This window comes from Meles meles, chromosome 12, assembly GCF_922984935.1.
Source record: "Meles meles chromosome 12, mMelMel3.1 paternal haplotype, whole genome shotgun sequence".
Lineage (NCBI taxonomy): Eukaryota > Metazoa > Chordata > Mammalia > Carnivora > Mustelidae > Meles > Meles meles.
Window position 1 is genome coordinate 17,355,339 of NC_060077.1, and position 18,839 is coordinate 17,374,177.

The 18,839-nt window shown below is 46.4% G+C and overlaps 1 protein-coding gene across 1 annotated transcript in view; it reads left to right on the top strand.

Moving 5' to 3' along the window:
- Window positions 1–17,598: 17,598 nt before the first annotated feature.
- LOC123954405 overlaps window positions 17,599–18,839 on the top strand; it is a 62,181-nt gene continuing 60,940 nt past the window's right edge. Inside the window, 1 exon segment of the mRNA XM_046025535.1 lies at window positions 17,599–17,690. Coding sequence (XP_045881491.1) covers window positions 17,599–17,690 — 92 coding nt within the window.

Here is an 18,839-nt window from a genome sequence, read left to right on the forward strand (position 1 = left end):
TTTTTTAATAATTTTTATTATGTTTTGTTAGTCACCATACAGTATATCATTAGTTTTTGATGTAGGGTCTATGATTCATTGTTTGCATATGACACCCAGTGCTCATTGCAACATGTGCCCTCATTCATACCCACTACTGGGCCAACCCAACCCCCATCCCCTCCCCTCTAAAACCCTCAGTTTTTTTCTCAGACTCCACAGTCTCTCATGGTTTGTCCGATTTCCCCATCTCCCTTCTCCTCTCCTTCTCCCCATGTCCTCCATGTTATTCCTTATGCTCTACAAGTAAGTGAAACCATATGATACTTGACTCTCTCTGCTTGACGTATTTCACTCAGCATAATCTCCTCCAGTCCCGTCCATGTTGATACAAAAGTTGGGTATTCATCCTTTCTGATGGAGGCATAATACTCCGTTGTATATATGGACCATATCTTCTTTATCCATTTGTCTGTTGAAGGGCATCTTGGCTTTTTCCATATTTTGGCAACTGTGGCCATTGCTGCTATAAACATTGGGGTACAGATGTTCCTTCTTTTCACTGCATCTGTATCTTGGGGTAAATACCCAGCAGTGCAAATGCAGGGTCATAAGGAAGCTCTATTTTTAATTTCTTGAGGAATCTCCACACTGTTTTCGAGAGTGGCTGCACCAACTTGCATTCCCACCGACAGTGGAAATCCTCTCCAACACACGTTGTTTACTGTCTTATTAATTTTGGCCATTCTAACTGGTGTAAGGTGGTATCTCAGTGTGGTTTTGATTTGAATCTCCCTGATGGCTAATGATAGGTACTTATTTGTTCTCGTAACAGAATTCCAGGACCCCCGGGTCCTCCGAAACAGAGCAGAGACTTACTTGTCCTTACTGAGGTCTGTCCTCTCACCACATGTGAAAAGTAGGATTTCCACACTGAAAACTGGACATGGTTAGCTTTTGTTTGAGCAGAATTCTCCCTATAACAGGATTTCTCGACATTGGCACTATTAATATTTGGGGAGGGAAAGTTCTGTGCTGCGTGGGGCCATCCTCTGCTTGGTGGGGTTTTGGGCAACATTCCTGACCTCAAACTTCGAGAGGCTAGTAACAGCCCTTACTCCTCTATGACAGCAAAGAGTCATCTTGGGACACTGGAGACATTGCCAAATGTCCCTTTGAGGACAAAATCGTTCCCCCTGGTCTGATAATAATATCATTCTAAAACATCTTCTCGAGAGGAGAGAAACAAATTGGGATACAATTATGAGTTCAGCGATTCACATCCCGTCCGTGTTTTAATGAGCTATCTCTCCTGATGCATCATCCGTTGTTATGGTAGTGATGAATTACTATCCCATATTAGTTTACCTCGAGTTTCTTTGGGGTTTGCAAAAGTCAAAATGAGACGCACCACCTAGCATGCCTGACATTCCAAATAGAAACAAAAGCGAGCAAAGAAGACATAAAAACTCATGGAGAGTGATGAGAAACAAAGCCCGGAATTCCTGGCAACTCTAGGCTCTGATACACAATTCGTGTTTAAGAATGGGTGTTTACAAAGCTACAAAGTATCCTTGGCAGACACCTTAAATATTCATATCAATATCAAAATGATCAATAAACTTAAAAAAATTTATTTATTTTTTAAAATTTCTTTTCAGTGTTCCAGAATTCATTGTTTATGCACCACCTTTTAAATATTAATATCCTTAAGTTACCTTGCAAAATAGCTCTTTGGAGTAAGTACACATTCCCCGCAAATGGTCTATGTCCCTTCTCACCACTGCAAAACAACCAAGGTTTTTGATAATAGCTTACAGGAGTGGGTGTTTATGTACAGGGTCAGACCTTCTATTAACATCTCTTACATATTCGTCTATTTAATTCTCAACTTTTTTTTTAAAGATTTAATTTATTTATTTGACAGAGAGGGAGAGAGTGAGCACAAGCAGGCAGAGAGGCAGGCAGTGGGGGAGGGGGGAGCAGGCTCCCCGCTGAGCAGAGAGCCCAATGTGGGGCTCATTCCCAGGACCCTGAGATTATGACCTGAGCTGAGGGCAGAGGCTTAACCCACTGAGCCACCAGGTGCCCCTAATTCTCAATGTTTTAAGACAGGGGTGCCAGCTTCATGCGATATTAAAATCAGACAAGTAAGCAAACACAAAAAACAACAGTGACTCGGCTCCCTTCATGACTCCTTTACGTTGATGCTTTCCCAAGAGTCACCTGGGAGCCTTCTCAATTCCCATCTCTCTCGTCCACATCCCCCCTCCTCCGTAAAGATCTGAGTTACGTAATTCTTCTGAAGTCTTCCAACTAGTCAGTGCCAGAGCTGAAATCTGGGTCTGTCTTTTAAGTAGGCAAGCAATATGTGATTGAAATCTGGTTGTGAAAAATGAACACACACACACATACACACACACACAGAGAAGCCCTCTTTAACCTCCTGTTGTCCTATAATTATTCTCCGTCAATCATCATTGTTATCCGTTTGGCATGTAACCTTCCAAAATGTATAGGCATGTAAATTTACACTCAAAAAGTAAACATGCTATAGTGTACATAAATAGATACATCAAAATAGAGGATTACGGCTTGCGGTCTTTACCATCATAAATTATGCTAATCTATGGATTTGGGGACAATGCATGCCTTTGTCACTTAACACAAGATGACTCTATAACAGACCTGCTTCATTGTCTGGAATTTCTGGGAGCGTCGTTATGGAACACCTATACCGTAGGGTTATTCGATCATTGAATTGGTGGATACCTGATTGTTCCTAAAATTTCACTCTTATCAGATAATGAACAGCTTTTCTTTTTTTTTCTTAAGATTTTATTTATTTATTTGAGAGAGACACTAAGAAAGAGAGGGAGAGCATGAGCAGGAGGAGCAGCAGAGAGAGAGGGAGAAGCAGACTCCCCGCTGAGCAGGGAGCCTGATGCAGGGTTCCGTTCCAGGACCCTGAGATCGCGATCTGAGCTGAAGGCAGATGCTCACCTTTGGGGTGACTGAGCCACCCAGGCGCCCCAATCGACATCTTTTCATGGAAGTGTTTTGTGCATGTTTTCTTAGACATCGTTTCCCGAGCATGTATGATGTGCCAGGGGCAGCTGTATCTCTGCATACACATGTAATTTAATTTTCAAACCACTGTATGAGGGCGTGGAGAAGCTGGATTCACATCCTGGTCATGGTTTCAGAAGAGGGGATATCACAAGCCCTGACCCCACGTCGGGACGTCCCTATTTACAAGTGAGAGGCTCCCTGGGGTCACATTGCCCTTTATCGTGGTTTATTTTTTTCCAAATTTCATAACACATTATTTTGCATCAATACAATCCCCGCAACACGCTTACATGTAGATGCCTGCGTGCATGCTTGCTTGTGTGTGTGTGTGTGTGTGTGTGTGTGTGTGTGTGTGTAAGATCCTCTGAATCGGCCATGGCCCACGGGAGTAGGGGAACCACATTCAGAAAACACAAAACAGTAAAGCCCGAGAGCCTTTCTCTAATTCTTAAAGCTCACACCCTCCACAACGGCTTTACACGACACGCAAGTGCTTGCAAAACCCGAATCCGCTTATCCCCCAGGCAAGAACATCGGAAAGACACCCTCCACGATTCTGAAACTTTTCTTCGCTTGCTTGCCTCTTTCTCGGTTCCTACCATCACCCTCTGATTGGAGAGACAAATTTGAAGGCCCCGTAACATGGTCTGCAAATGCAGACTTGCTCTTCTGCGAAGTGTGGATCTAAAGGAGAGACGACCCCGACCCATCATTTGTTGATAAATGCATTCATAATTCTAAATGCAGATTTTCTTGTTCCTCGGGGAGATATGTCGGTGGCTACACTCTATGCCTTCCCCGGAGCAGATAGGAACGTTGCATTTTTGACGCAACTGGGACACATACTTCGATTTATTCTCTTGCGTGATCCTGTTTACCAGCAGCACATCCCTCCAGAGAAACTCAGCCTACAGTTGGATTCTTTTTTATCTCCAAATGGAGCAGGCAGTCCAGCTCCATGTCCCCAGATGCCTTCTCCTGGACCGCCCTACTCTCCCATGTGTGAGCTTGAGCAGAGCGTCTCCCCCTGGCCGGGAATACAGGTGGGACTTCTCCCATCTGCAGCCCCTGCCTGTGTCTGGGCAGGAGAGGTGTCCGTCCGGTAGGTCTGTCTGTCTCTCATTCCATTCACAGAGAATGTCAAGCCTGATTGCTCGAGCTAAAGTCTGTGACCCCTGTATTTGTGTACAACTCTAAGTAGATTTGCCTTTCTAGAGTGAGGGCACTTTGCCTCTTAGGTATATAGGTGAATCTCTCCATCAACTGTCCTTTTTGCTTGTACATAAGGTGGCAGTTGGCAGGAGAGACTGTGACGTGTCTCAAAGGGCAAGAAAATGTGGCGACCTTTGGAATATCACCCTCGTCTCCATACTCAGTTACAGAAACGTCAAGGTCGTCCGATGCTTCTTTCCCCAGCTGGACCCAGCAATCACCAATTTACATACCCTGGGACATGCCATTCGAGGTAGGACGGAGGTTTTGTTTTCCGGACCCATTAATCTGCTTCTATCTCTCTAATTAGTTAAAGATTCTCCAAAGCATCCGAATATCATCCCTCGAGGTGAGGAGGATGCATTTTCAATTTCCTCCTGCAAATTAGACTGGGACATGCTTCTCTGGAAATATCAGATAAGGGAAAGGTGCGGAAGTCTGGTGCTGAATTTTTCCCCTTTGCCACCTGGGAGATGCAAAAGAAGAGTATCTGAAAGACAAAAGCTCTGTGAGTTTTGTCAAACTCGAAAAAGAGAAGTAAAGCCATATTGTGGAAGTAGGAGGGCGTGTTCTTGTAGAATAAAGGTCAGGTCGCTCCACCTGGAGACAGGTTTGGGGTTCAGTCAGGCTTCTCCCACTTGTAGCTCCATGAAGTTCATCAATAGGTCAGGACGGTGACCTGCCCTCTCCCAGCACATGCAGACACCACAGAGGCCACGAGAAACCTACATGGTGCTACATGGCCCTCCAGGAGCTCACAGTCAAATCGGGGAAATGAGAGTTTGGGGTACCTTCCATACTATAGCCAGGCTGCCAAGCAGAACCAACAAACAAGTAGAGACACGTTGGGGGCTTGAGGTTCTGGGTATCTGGAAATGGCTGTCCTGTGCCCCATCACCCTTGTGTCTCCATCCATCAACCCTGCAGATCTTCACTCTGGACAGTGTTGTCCTTGACCGCCGCTGCCCTTCAGAATCCTGGGAGAAACTCTAAAATACAGATGTTCTGGTTCACCCCAGCCTAATCAGATCAGGATACTTGGGGGTGGGGAGAAGGAGTAAATATTTTTAAAATGTGTAGAGGTGATATGAGAGCTGTTTGGGGCTTAAGGAAGAATTGAGGGAAAAGTACAGAGGGTTCTGGTGTATCTATGTCCTCCCCTCCACAAGTCTCCCTGTTATTAACATGTTGCCTTAGTGCGGTACATTTGTTGCAATCAACGAAATGATACGGACACAATGTTATCAACTAGAACCCAGGGGTTCTGGCAGATGCATGATATCCTGTATCTACCAGGACAGTATCATGTGGAAATCACCTGTGTTCCACCTGTTCATCCTTCCCCCGACCACCCGAGTCCCCAGAAACCCCTGATCTCTTTGCTATTTCCATAGTTTTGCCTTTCCCCAAATGTTGCATAGCCAGAAACACGCCGTATGCCGTAGCAGCTGGAGTCTGATCTTCAGAAGGTCTCCAGGAAATCACCACGTAGCCCAGCACTGAAAGTCACCAGACCATTGCATGGGGTAACCCTGCCCTAATTTATCCAAAAGGATTTTCAAGATAATCCGATGGAATCCTTGCACTTCACAGGTGAGCAATATGTCCCGAGAGGGGATAAGCTGACCAAGACCATGAGGCAAGGTGGAGACTCCCAGGTCAGGGACTTTCTAAGCCTGTCACATCCTCTTTCGGAGATAAACTGCCTGGTGTGACAAAGTGTTATCTGCAGCAAGGTCGCCTGCATTCTGAAGTTCATGACTGTGATGATGTTTTCTGAGGATTAATTTTGGGCCAGATGCATTCCTGGAGCTGCTGACTCCAGAAGCACCAGTTTGGGCAGAGGACGGGGGAGGGGGAGAGCATAGTCACAAGAACAAAATGCATAATGGCGGTGAGACCAGGGACCGCCAGTATCCTCACACCTGTCAATACTTTGCAGTAGAAGCCCATCTCATTCTCACACAAGTCCCTGGAGGGAGGTGGCATTATCAGCCCCTTGCTCATATGAACTGAGTGCAGATTGCTAAAGGGCTTTCCAGAAGGTGGCTTACAAAATAGAGGCCCCAGCCAGGACTGGAGCCCGTGGGAGACCACTCCATGCATTAAGTTGCTCACTGCTCGTGCACAAACCACTCCTTCCCTGTTCTGCAGGGTTTGACATGTTTATCCATGTGGGCACGGGGCTCTGAACGGCCGCTTCCTCATGGACCAGCCCCATGACGGCTTGATTCTGGGGATTCTTGAGGAAGCAGGACACATGCCACAAAGCCTTTTATCTGAAAGCGGGCGGCTCTCTGTGGACGAGTATTTAAATACCCAGAAAATCCGCTTCCTTGGAACAAAAAGCCTTGAATACCTCCACGCCCGCTCGTCTCTGCAGAGTTACCGGCATCGACGGCTGTGGTCTCAGACTCAGTAACTTCAGGACAATCTCGTCGTTGGAGCCTATCAGCCGCTGTATTTGTATGTTACGAGTCTTCAATCTGAAGCCCACCCCTACGTTAAATGCATGACAGGCAGCACTTCCAACAGCAGGGACTTAATGAAAAGTGTATTTTCTCATTGAATTTGATAAATAATGTAAAATGTTTGGCGAAAATCTTAAGCAGGAGCAATCGAGTTGTCAATTACCCATAAAAAGCAAATCAGAACAGGGGTAATTGGGGGAGGTGTTCTGTGGGTGCTCTTGGGATTAGACGGTGAATACACAGACATAGGTGTAAAGAACTCTCCGGCATGACTTGAGAGAGACACCAGAGCCTGATCTCCACTCCTGATTCTCCACTCGCGCTAAGTGGTATACGCTCCGGATCGGTTTGGTAACTCAGGCAAAATCCCAGGGTTGAGGCTCACCGGCCCATCTTGGGTTATGTGGCTATTTGGGGACCAATCAGTAAGGACAGGGGAATGGAACGCATTGCCTGGCAGGACTCTGGGGCCCTAGCCAGATGGCCAAGTCTCCTTCCTAACCACAAAGACTCAAAGCAGAGAAGAGGTGTCTTCCCAAGAAATCAGGGCTCCATTCCCAGGACGAAGGGTAGAGACAGTGGTTGAACAAAAACAACACGGATGCTGTGCCTTCCACAGCTGGCTAACCTTTTGATGGCCCTGGGGCACTGGCTCTGGAAGCCGAGCTCACATCTGAGGGGCCTCTCTGAGCTGTTCATTTGACTTGACTCCCTAGAAGTGCCATGGTAGGAACTTGGTGCTGTTGGTGTGGCCAATCCTTTGTATTACGGGGTCCTTTCTGGGTGATGATGTTGATGGGGCAATGATACCATTTATGGAGTGCTGCTTAGGTTCCGGGCACAACGGTGCCCGCTTCGCCCTGACCGCTCCACTCAGTTGTGACGATGATCTTCTGAGATGCGCAGTTACGTCTCTGTGTTCCTAACCAGCACACCCCCTCTCTCAACATCACGCTTCTGCCCGTGCCAGTCAGCCCCAACCTCCGACTCTGCTCGACCCTGATTTAATTCACGGAAGCAGATGTTGTTACACGGAAGAAATGACCACTAGAGGCTGAATCTTGAGGGCTGAGATTTAAACCATTTCCTGCCATGTGAAAACCTGACTCAGGGACAGAGTCTTGGTAAGCTCCCTGGGGTTGAAGGAAGGAGAAATACAGATCTTTCAAAGCCAAAGAACCAAAAGAAACAAACAAACAAAAAACTATGTCTCACCACAGAGAAGCAAAGTCTCTGAGTGGGGCTGTTTGGCGGCCGTGGCTATAGCTCACCTTCATGTGAGCCCTGGATGGGATGGAAGAAGGCTTCTGCATTAAGGCTCCCTGCATCTAGATGTGGCCTCCGGCTTCTTTGGGACCTGCCTGCATCCCGTCTGCCCACGTGCCTGAAGGTCAGATGTCATAGTCGTGAAAGATGTTCACGGAGTAGATTTGATTCTCTCTAGTTCAATGCCCGGTTAATCTGGAGAACGATCAAGAACGTTGTAAAATATGTGTTGGCATTATTTTCTTCTCTTCACTGGTGAGAAGTTCTTCTGGACATCTTCTTGCTCTCCTGAAGTCTCCAGTCACTCAGGGTCACGTTACGGGTAAAAACACAGGTTCTTGGTTCAGCCTGGAAAGACCGACTTCTCTTTCACTTTAGAACCATGTGAATTGATTATTTCAAAGTGCCACAATGTAAGACGGATCCCCCTCAGGTCTGGGCTTCTAGACCCTGTCCCTCCAGACAGCATGTGGTCTCCCTCTGTCCAGCTCTGCTGCTGGTGGAGAGGTGATAGAAATGATGCGTTTCCCTCCTGATTCTGGGGGCCTGAGAGGCTTAATTTATTAATTAATAATAGGACCTGCTCCTGCAGAGTATTCCCTCCTTCCAAGCCCTTTGCCATGAACATTTCCAGCAGGGCACCTGTTCCAAATAAGCAAGTATTCAGCATCATTGCTGAGGCAAGGTTTATCCTTCCCTGGGATTTTGGAGCAAAATACAGTGGGACCTCCCATGAAGCTCGGAGGTTGCTGTGGGGCTCTGCTCAGACCGGGGGTGGGCGGTGATGATTCCAAGTTCATGAGTTCTCTTGGCAAATGAGTATGGACTGTCACAGGGAGCGTCTTCAGGAGGCTTTCTATTCCAATCGCCAGGCAGGGTATTCCAAGCCCTTTAAATTTCAGTTTTCTCATATATAAAACAGGGACAATGGTATGAATGTCCTTATAAGTTGCTTGTGGCAATTAAATAAGAAGAAATGGGAAGTGCTGAGTACAGAGTGTGCTACAGACGGTAAATGTTGGCTCATGCTGGTATAAGCCCATTTATCAAAGACCTGTGTGCTGAGTCTGCAGGAGGGTACCGGGTACCTGCCCTCATACCCTAATAAGAGTCTGAAAGTACACACCTCCCAGAGCAAATGCCCCTTCTCCCATCCGCTCCTCCCAAGCTCTTCTACACTGAGTCATTCAGTGAGTCAGGCTAGAATTGTTTGCTTCTTCCTCGATTCCTCCCACTAATTTACAAGCTGCATCAAGTCCCATCAGAAAAGACATGGCTTTGCCTTCTAAATGCATCCAGAAATGAATGACCTACATCTTCAGGTAATCTCCTTGTCTAAGACAACCTCCTACCTCTTGCCAGTATTTTTGCCATAGCTTCTCGCTGAGCTCCCTTCTGGAGGTGGGGGTCCCTCCCTGTCCCCAGCCTTGCCGCCATCAGGATCCACCTGAGGGCAAGGCCTGGGTGGGTCTGGTTCATGGGCAGCACGTGTGCTGGGAACCATGCTGTCACTTAGAAGATGCTCTCAAGATTGGCCGGATGAGGGACTTCGCCTTTTGCACAGCATGCCATTTTATAATGTTTCTTCCAAAGATTCTGGTGAGGAAGCATATCTTTTGGATCCAAAACCCTTTGTGTGTTGTAGGGTCCTCAGCCTGTCCCGGTGTATCGATCTGCCCAGGTCCCAGGCCCCAGATACAATAAAGTTACCCTGCTGGTGTGGTATGAACCCTGGGGAAGTCACGTTCCTATTCGTGTGGCATTTTTATAACACAAACCTTGTCTAGAAACACCAATAGACCAAAATCAGAGATTCCTCTAGAAAAATTCTCAGCAGCTGGAAAAAAGGAAATCAGAACAAGATCGAGCTTGTACTCTGCTTTCCTGTTCCCTCCGGGGGCAGCACAGAACGCCGAGTGAAAGATACACTTTTTTCAAGCTTATCAAACAGCACGTAACAGCCGGAGAGGATACAGGGACCACCTTGTATACATATTTCTTTTAATCTCGGGGTTACTATCAAGTGAAACAACAGGTAAATGACACGCCCCGTCCATCAAGGACAAGATAACCCCTACTATACTGTCTTGAACATGTTCTAGGCATAGATTTATAGGACTTGTCATATCTCAGTCCCCCTGCCCCTTTTTTTCCTCCATGTTTCCCTCTCCTTGATCAGCATTTGATATTTTGGAGATGAGGATGGTATTGCTTATGGGGTAAGCATATGGAATCCACAAGTGAGAGGGGGACATGCCGCTTGGGGGGGGGTGACTTTTCTTGGCCATACGATCCAGTCTCAGGACGGGCTTGCTTCCGGCAGGCACAGGAAAGGGCCACAGAGGGGCAGTTCCTCTGCACAACCTGCAGGCTCTCCAATGTGTGGAAAGTCAAAAAGAAAGGGTCAAGGCTAGTCACTCGTGACTATTGCGTGGACTCAGTCCTCGTCACCTCTGATGGATCTCCGAGCCCTCCATGACTCAGCGGCTTCACGTTGTGTCATGCCTGAGCTGTAAAGAGCCATACGGTTTCCTTCGGGCCCAAGATTATGAAACAGGCAATGAATCTGTGCTTTTGTTGCTATGGTAATTTATATTTCCGCTGTTTTAATAACCTCATCAGATGCAGGCAATCAGAAGCACGGTGGCATCTCTCCATAATTTAACTGGAAACCATTCCTAACAACTTGCGGTGCCATTTGAAACATTGCACAAGGAAATTAAAAGCAAATAGATATAAGTCATCTCAAGCCTGAAAACCATAAATATTTCAGGTGGGAGCAAAAACACTTCCGGAAAGATCTTTGATGGTAGGAACAGATATTTCTAACAAATGGTGCAGAAAAATGATACTGTATTATAAAAGAGATACCTTTGGGGCCTTGTTTTTTTTTTCTTATCAAAAGAAGAAAAAAGGAAACGCTGCTGTCTAGTTATTAGGATATATCACATGAAGGGGTTTTTCGCAAACTTGCAGGACTATGTTTATAATACTTAATGTTTAGACTGTGAATATTATCTCTCATATGGAGATTGATACTAAAAAGTTATGTACCCTGTAGACTGAACTTGCCTCCAAAATTCCACAGTGGGTTAAACTGCAAAGTGTGACAGTTCTTAACATATGATTGAGTCATGTGTATCCTTACACACACACACACACACACACACACTTATACACACCATCAATTCAAATGCATATTGAGAAATGACATCAGTTTCGTTTGTTTCTGGTTTATCATCATTGTGGGGTTTTTAAAAAAGATTTTATTTATTTATTTGACAAAGAAAGAGAAATCACTAGTGGCCAGAGAGGCAGGCAGAGGGAGAGGGGAAAGCAGGCTCCCTACTGAGCTGAGAGCCTGATGTGGCACTCGATCCCAGGACCCTGGGTTCATGACCTGAGCTAAAGGCAGAGGCTTAACCCACTGAGCCACCCAGGCGCCCCATCATTGTGGGTTTAATGGAGGATGTCATGCTTGCCTTTAATCAGTGAATAATTCCCACTGCTCTTGGTGCTCCTTTGGGTCAGGGGAAGCTGTATTTACGTGACCACAGGAAGTCTGACCCCTCTAGGTTACGGTCTGAGGTGGGTATGTGGGGCTGTGATGGATCATTCCGGAAACTCATCCTTCTTCTGTTCCAGACAATGAGCAATGAGAACTGGAACAGGAGCCCAGCACTGGGTGTGTTTTCAGCAAGGCCAGGCATATGCCCACTTCCCACCCTGTCTGGCACCAGCAATGTGTTTTCCTCCAGCTGGTTGGGACAGCAGGATCTCTTCCTAGTTAACCCTCAGGTGCATGTGAATTTGCAGACAGGTGCCTCAGGGTCCTGAGCGATAGGCTACACATTGGGCAGCTTGGAGAGGGAGGAATGGATGTGGAAGGGAAACAGGCTGCTAAGAAGTAAGAGGAGATGGTGAGTTAATTCGTTCATTGTCTACCTGCTGCACATGCTCTGGGTGCCAGGTACCACACCAGGCGTCAGGTGTTTCGGGACACTGTCAAGTGCCTGCCTCCACCTCGGAGCTCCTTTTCTTTCTTAGTAGAGCCCTCATATTGTTAAGGGGGCCTCCTCCTCTTCCACACAGAGTTTAGAGGAAGCTGTCTCCATCTCCAGTTCCAGGCTTACTTCCTTAGTTTGACAAGACTTCTCATTCCCATGGCAACCGTCATTGGTCCAAGTTGGAGCAAATCACCTAAGTCAATCTAAACAGAAAGAAGCCAAGATGCGCGGTTGAGTGAATGTGTGGAGCTTTTCTGCCTGTCCACATGTGTGTGTCAGATGCCAGATCCCACAGCAAGAAAGCTCTTTCACATGCCAGAAAGCAAGAGGAGAAGTGGAAAATGCTGCCTACCTGATAACTACTCTCTGTTTCTTCTTTAAAATAATAATAATAATAAAAACAGTCTTATTCAGATCCACTGTGCCCAACATCTCTTACAATCAAGTGTACCCTGTTATTAAGTGATGAATAAAGGAAATATTATGTGAGAGTTCTGGAAAGTCTCCCTAAATGGAGCAGATGAAGCTGTGAGGTGTAACCCATTCGTTTCTCCTGCCTCCAACCTTTTCTTGCCACCTGGAGTGTGGATGTAATGACTGGAGCACCAGCAGCCATTTTGGATGACCTCGACTTTGAGTCATAATAGAAAGACAGAAATCAGGAAGGCACACTGCTATTCCTTTCCATTGTTTTGTATTTCTCTCCTCCTCCTCCTCCTCCTCCTCCTCCTCCTCCTCCTCCTCCTCCTCCTCCTCCTCCTCCTCCTCCTCCTCCTCCTCCTTCTTTTGGTCCACTGAAACATTGTTTCTAACTGAAAAGCTATTAGGGAAAGAACTTTATTTACTTTTGAAATTCCTTGATTTACCATTTTAGTGGAGAAAATATGACCTCAAAGATGTGTCATCAGGAAGTTAGGGCAACTAAACTATTTTTGCAAACAGAGGAGGTAAGGACCCTGGCAGTGGGAAGAACAGTAAGAAAGGACGGGAAGATAAAAAAGGAGCTGGAAGAAGAGAGAAAGTCTAAGCAACTGGCAAAAATGATGTCTGATGAAGAGTCTATGGCGGAGTCATGGAGGTCACCAAGTATATCTAATATTCATGTTTGGGGTAATTTATTCATTCAGTAATTCAACAGATATTTGTTATGGCTCTTTTGTGCCTGGTGCTTACTGGGGGCTGGGGCTGCGGAGAGGGACAGGACTGAGTCTGATCCTGGCCCCCAGGATATTATCCAAGGTGGATAACATAGTGGTGGGGGCCAAAGATGAACATTAGGAAGTGTGCTGAGGGACCAAACACCAGGAGCTCGGTGAGAGCACAGGGGTGCAGGGGGCTCGGGGCAACTCTGCTCCAAAGACATCGGGGGGAGCTGAGACAAGAAGACGAGAAGGAAGAGGAGGAGGGGGTGGCGGGGAGCACGGGGCATGATTCTGGAAGGTGGAGGAGAAGACACAACCGACTGTCTGGGGACAAGGTTGTTCCTGCTGCAAATGGAGCCCACATGTTCACGGTGCTTTTAAAATTGCTTTTATTTGTTTTGTGTTGGAGAGACAAAACAATCAAATTTATATCCAAATAGCTTAATTTATTTTCTAGGCTTAGGAAATCAAAATGGTAATAGCACTTCTCCCAGGTAAAGTGAACCCCGTGTGCACTGCCCTGGAGTACGGCTGCCCGGGGGCAAGGGGCGTCTGTGGAGGAGGGGACCCTGGAGCCACAGTGGGACAGGGTCTGGAGGTCGTGAACTGACTTGGACTGTGACCCCATTATTTCTGGACTTCACAAGCATTTGAGACCAGAGAACTGAGAAGAAATGACCTTGTCTTTGTCTGAGTCCCCTGTCATCTGAAGCCAGCAGCCCGCAGGCAAATTGTCCTCTTCCTTAATCACTTCTCAGGAACCCCTGCAGCCAAGGCCCCAGACAGCCACCTGCCCCCACTGCCCTGCGGCTTCCATCCTGTCCTGTGCCTTCCTGCAGGAAGGTGCAGGAAAAGCAGACAGAGCCCCAGAGGAAAGGCAGAGGACTCCCAACCCTGCTCCCCTTTTGGCAAATGACCTCACTTTTCCCCTTGAGCACCCAATCCACAAGGAGAAGATGAAAGTGAGTGGGAGGACCCCATCCGAGGTGGTGGGTGCTGCGGATGAGAAAGAAAGAGCAGAGACTCAGCAATTCACCAATTCTGAGCAACCCTAACCCTGCTCCATGGGCGTCAGGAAGCCCCAGGTGGTGTGGACCTCCTCATCTCGGGTTTGCTTCCCTTTGGACCTCATTCACACTGAGCTGGATCGTCTAAAAGGATAATGGGAGGGAGGTCCTCCTCCCTTGGCTGGACCCCAACCCCCACCCCCACAGAGCTGCATGGGATTCTTGTGCTGACAGATAACATCCCCGCATGTTCAGGGGTTTTGTTGTAGGATACTTCCTTCTTCTGCCAGTCCCCCAGCCCCCCAGCTGAAGAAAAGAAAAACAATACACTGTTTCATCTCTGGGAAAAACCAACTCCCAAAGTTGAATCTTCTATTGGTAAGTATGATTACATCCAATGTTTGGCTGTTGTTCTAACTTCAAGGGCAACTCCCCACAAGAAAGAACTTCCAGAAGAAAGCATGCCTCTCTAGGGCCTCTGGACAGTCTCACCACACCCGCCATGCCCCCTAGAAATAACTCTGGGGACTTCAGCCCTCTCCTCTTCCTCCTGACCTCCATACCTATGTCTCTTGACCAGTGATGCCATTCAACCTCCCACTCTTGGGCCCCAACCTTGAGGCCACTGTTACCTTTAGGGACACAGAGACACCACCACTGGGGACCCAGAAGCTGTTCGGGGCTGAGAAGATTGTGTCCCCAGCCCCACTAGACAATGAGTCCGATGGGACTTGAAGAAGATGGGACTTCTACTCTGACACACGTAGGCACCTATTTCTCTAATGTCTCTCCTATGGGCCCTCTCTCCTGCTGGCCACGCCTGCCTAAGATAGCTTGCTGTCCTTGCCTGAGGATGGGAACACACCCCTATGCAGACCCCCCTGCCTTTGCCTCTGCCCACACCCGAGACTCCAGAGAATATCCACCCACTCCCTATGCCCTCCATGATGGAGGAGAACAGCCAGCCTTCCCTTCCCTGTGCCTAGATGTGCCCATCCTAACTCCAGTCCCCTGTTCCCATGCCTAAGCCTCTCCTCAGGGCACTTGACATGGATTAACTCCCCTCCTGGCCTTGAGATGCCCACATCTACCAACACACCTTCTGCATTCGACACCTGTCTATTCATTGACCAACTTTGTGAGTGGGGGGGGAAGCCCTGTTTGAACAGAGGTCTCTGAGGCTGGCCATTCTGGAGGGGCTGGCAGACCCATTTGGTTTGTGTTTTCTTGTTTGCTCTTTTGCGTTGGTCCACGTCTTGATTTTTTTTTTTTAATTGACTGTGTTGCTAATGATTGAGAGCTCCCATCAGTCATGACAGGTGCAATGTCCTTGCTGGACCAAGTCTGCCCACCTGGAGTCCTGGGCATTTGGGGACAGCAGGGTGTTCAGTTCTGCCTCCCTGTATGGCTGGGCCCCTGGCAGATGTTCAGAGGAATTGTTAAATAGTTTGCATGGGATCCAAGCTTCCATGCTTGTCCTGAGCACTCCCTGACATGACCAAGGCTATCAGAATACACTGCTAGCCATGTCTGGCCCCGGGATAGCCAGCTGGCTATCTGCTCTGGTGTGACCTCCTGCTGCTCCACACAGGGACCTTCAGGAACTCATCTTGCTCATATTCTTATTTAAATGAAGCAGAGGGCTTTATTGTCACCATCATCAGCACCAACATTATAGTCACCACCATCTGTGTCATAATCACCACCATCACCATCAACGCCACCATCATCACCATCACATCATCATCACCACCATCACCACCATCATCACCATCACCATCACCACCATCACCATCAATACCACCATCATCACCATCATCACCACCATCACCATCATCACCACCATCACCATCATCACCACCATCATCATCACCACCATCATCACCATCATCACCACCATCACCACCATCATCACCATCACCATCACCACCATCACCATCAACACCACTATCATCACCATCACATCATCATCACCACCATCACCACCATCATCACCATCATCACCATCAACACCACCATCATCACCACCATCACCATCACCACCACCACCACCATCACCATCACCACCATCACCATCAATACCACCATCATCACCATCACATCACTATCACTGTCATCACCATCATCATCACAACCATCACCATCAAAACCACAATCATCACCATCACCACCACCATCACCATATTCACCATTATGACCACCATCATCATCACTATTTTTTCCATCATAGCTTTATTAAGGCTTCTCCACTAATTCTGTTCTGATGACTGACTAGTTGAATAATAAAATTTAAGACTTGTAATCCTCAGCTCATCTAGTGCAGCCCTTTTCTGATACATAAAAATGCCATTAGTATGCCTAACAACCAGCATGCTATCACTGCTGAAAGCTTTTCTGAAATGGGGAATGCTTTACATCATAAAGAAACCCTTATAGTTTTTACATCTCTGATTATTGGCTTGAAATAAATATCAAAGAGTGAAGTTGGGGTCAAATAGGAAGTTCCATTATAAGACTTTGATTCCATATCACAAAATTGTTCTTTAAAACATTTCTACTATGGAAGTGCCCATTTCAATATGCTCTACAACAAAAGAGGTTATGTTGAAAAGTTCTTTGTTAGACTGGTCAGTGAGACATAACATCCTCCTTATTTTTGCTCTCTTTTTATTAATGATGAAGTTGAATTTTCATTATTAATAGATTTTCCCAAATACGTATTTTCTCAAATATAGATTTCCCATATCCTCTTATGTTCATTTCTGATTTGCTTCTTCATATCCTTTATCCAGTTTTTATTAAAGTGTTTGCATTTATATTGGTTGATTTATAAATGCTCTTTATATATTAAGGATGCAAATGCCTTGTCTTCTCTATTCTAAGTATTTCCCCAGTTTTCTTTTGCCTTTTAGTGTATTTATAATGCATTTTAATAAACAGAAGTTTGAAAATGTCATATAGTCACATACGTAGGTTCTCCTTTATGGCTTATTAGTTTTCTCTTAGGATAGAAAACACTATTAGATCAAAATGCACTCTTTCTTTTTTTTTTATGCTTATTAAAATGGGATTACACAGTGATGTAGTCATTTATTTCTGTTTGTTCCTGGTAATTTATTTTTCTAGCCCATCACATGGTTTTCTCTCATTTAAGCCAGGACAGGAGGCACTCGCTTCCTGGGGAGAAGTAAAAATGGGAAAATAATAGATTGCAGAGAAACTGCTCTGTGTGTCCCTGAAAAAAGCCTGCCCATTGCTTCCTGTCTCCCCACCTGCCCTCCTTCACTGGCTCTGAGCACCCAGGAGAGGAAGTGGGGCATGCTCGAAATTTCAGCTAGCTTGAGAGTCCAGGAGTAAAGGGCTCCTGTGCTCTGTGACTGGAGACATGTGTGGAGGGCTCAGCGGTGCCCAGGCAGCATGGCCAAGGGGCAGTGGAGTGCAGATGCCCGAGCGGCTCCCTGGGGGGCGCTCCGGAGGCGACTCTCGGACCCCTCTCACCTGTGCAGAGCCTCAGCACATCTTCCGCGCACCCAGGTGCCTGTGGACCGGGTCCTGGCTGTATCTGTATAGCAGCGGTGCCTGGAGATTTCAGGAAATAGATGAGGGCACCAGGGACCTGGGGTCACTCCCAGCTCCATGCAGGCCACGCCCTGTAGAACGGAGCGCCATCCCGGACCCCGGGCTGACTGACAAGACCCTCCCTTGAGTTAGACAAGGTCTCCGCCCCTTTCTGGAATAAAGGCTACAAATAAAATGAGTAGATATATAGAAAAAGAAAAGTGGCCTTTTAAAAAATGTACATTCACTTCCTCATTTTAGGGTTTTCTTTTCCAGTTTAATTCCACGAAATTGACAAAAAGTATGTATATTAAAGGTGTACGACGTAATGTTTTGATACACATACATGTTGTGGTGGAAATGACTCAGTCAAGCTCATGGACACAACCATCAACTTTACATACTTAACATTCTCTTTCTCCTTTTTTAAAAAATTTTAATGGTAAGAACACTGAAGATTTGCCCTCTTAGAAACTTTCAAGCACACAAAACATGATTATTAAGTATAATCTCTTTGAGATATATATAGCTTTTTTTGTCTGATAAAACTGGATGGTAATAATATCAGTCTATTAGTATATTCATAGTATGAATAGACAAACTACAGTTTGTTTGCTCATTCACCAGTCGATGGACATTTTGGGTGGTCTCTACCTTCTGGCTTAGGTTAATAGTGCTGTTATGAATATTTGGGTACCAATTTTTGTTTGAATACGCAGTACAAAAGGATGGTTCTTATGCAAACATTATGCAAAAAGGGATCACATGCTGCATGATTCCATTTATATGAAATATCCAGAGGAGGGAAATTTATAGACAGAAAGGAGATGAGTTGGCAGGAGGGGTTGGGTGGGGGGTGGGATGGGGAATGATTGCTGAATAGGTAAGTGTTTGGGAATGATGAAAATGTCTGGGAACCAGACAGAGGCGATGGTTACATGACGTTGTGAATATACCAGAAACCACTGGACTGTTCACCTGAACGTTGTAGTTCCGTTTACGTCATGTGAATTTTACTTTGACACATGCCGGCACATACGTACACTCAAAGCTTCAGAAAAGGGACAGTGGGGGACAGTGTGTCATTTACCACTAAATCCTTTACCCACATCTCTGGAGCACTGA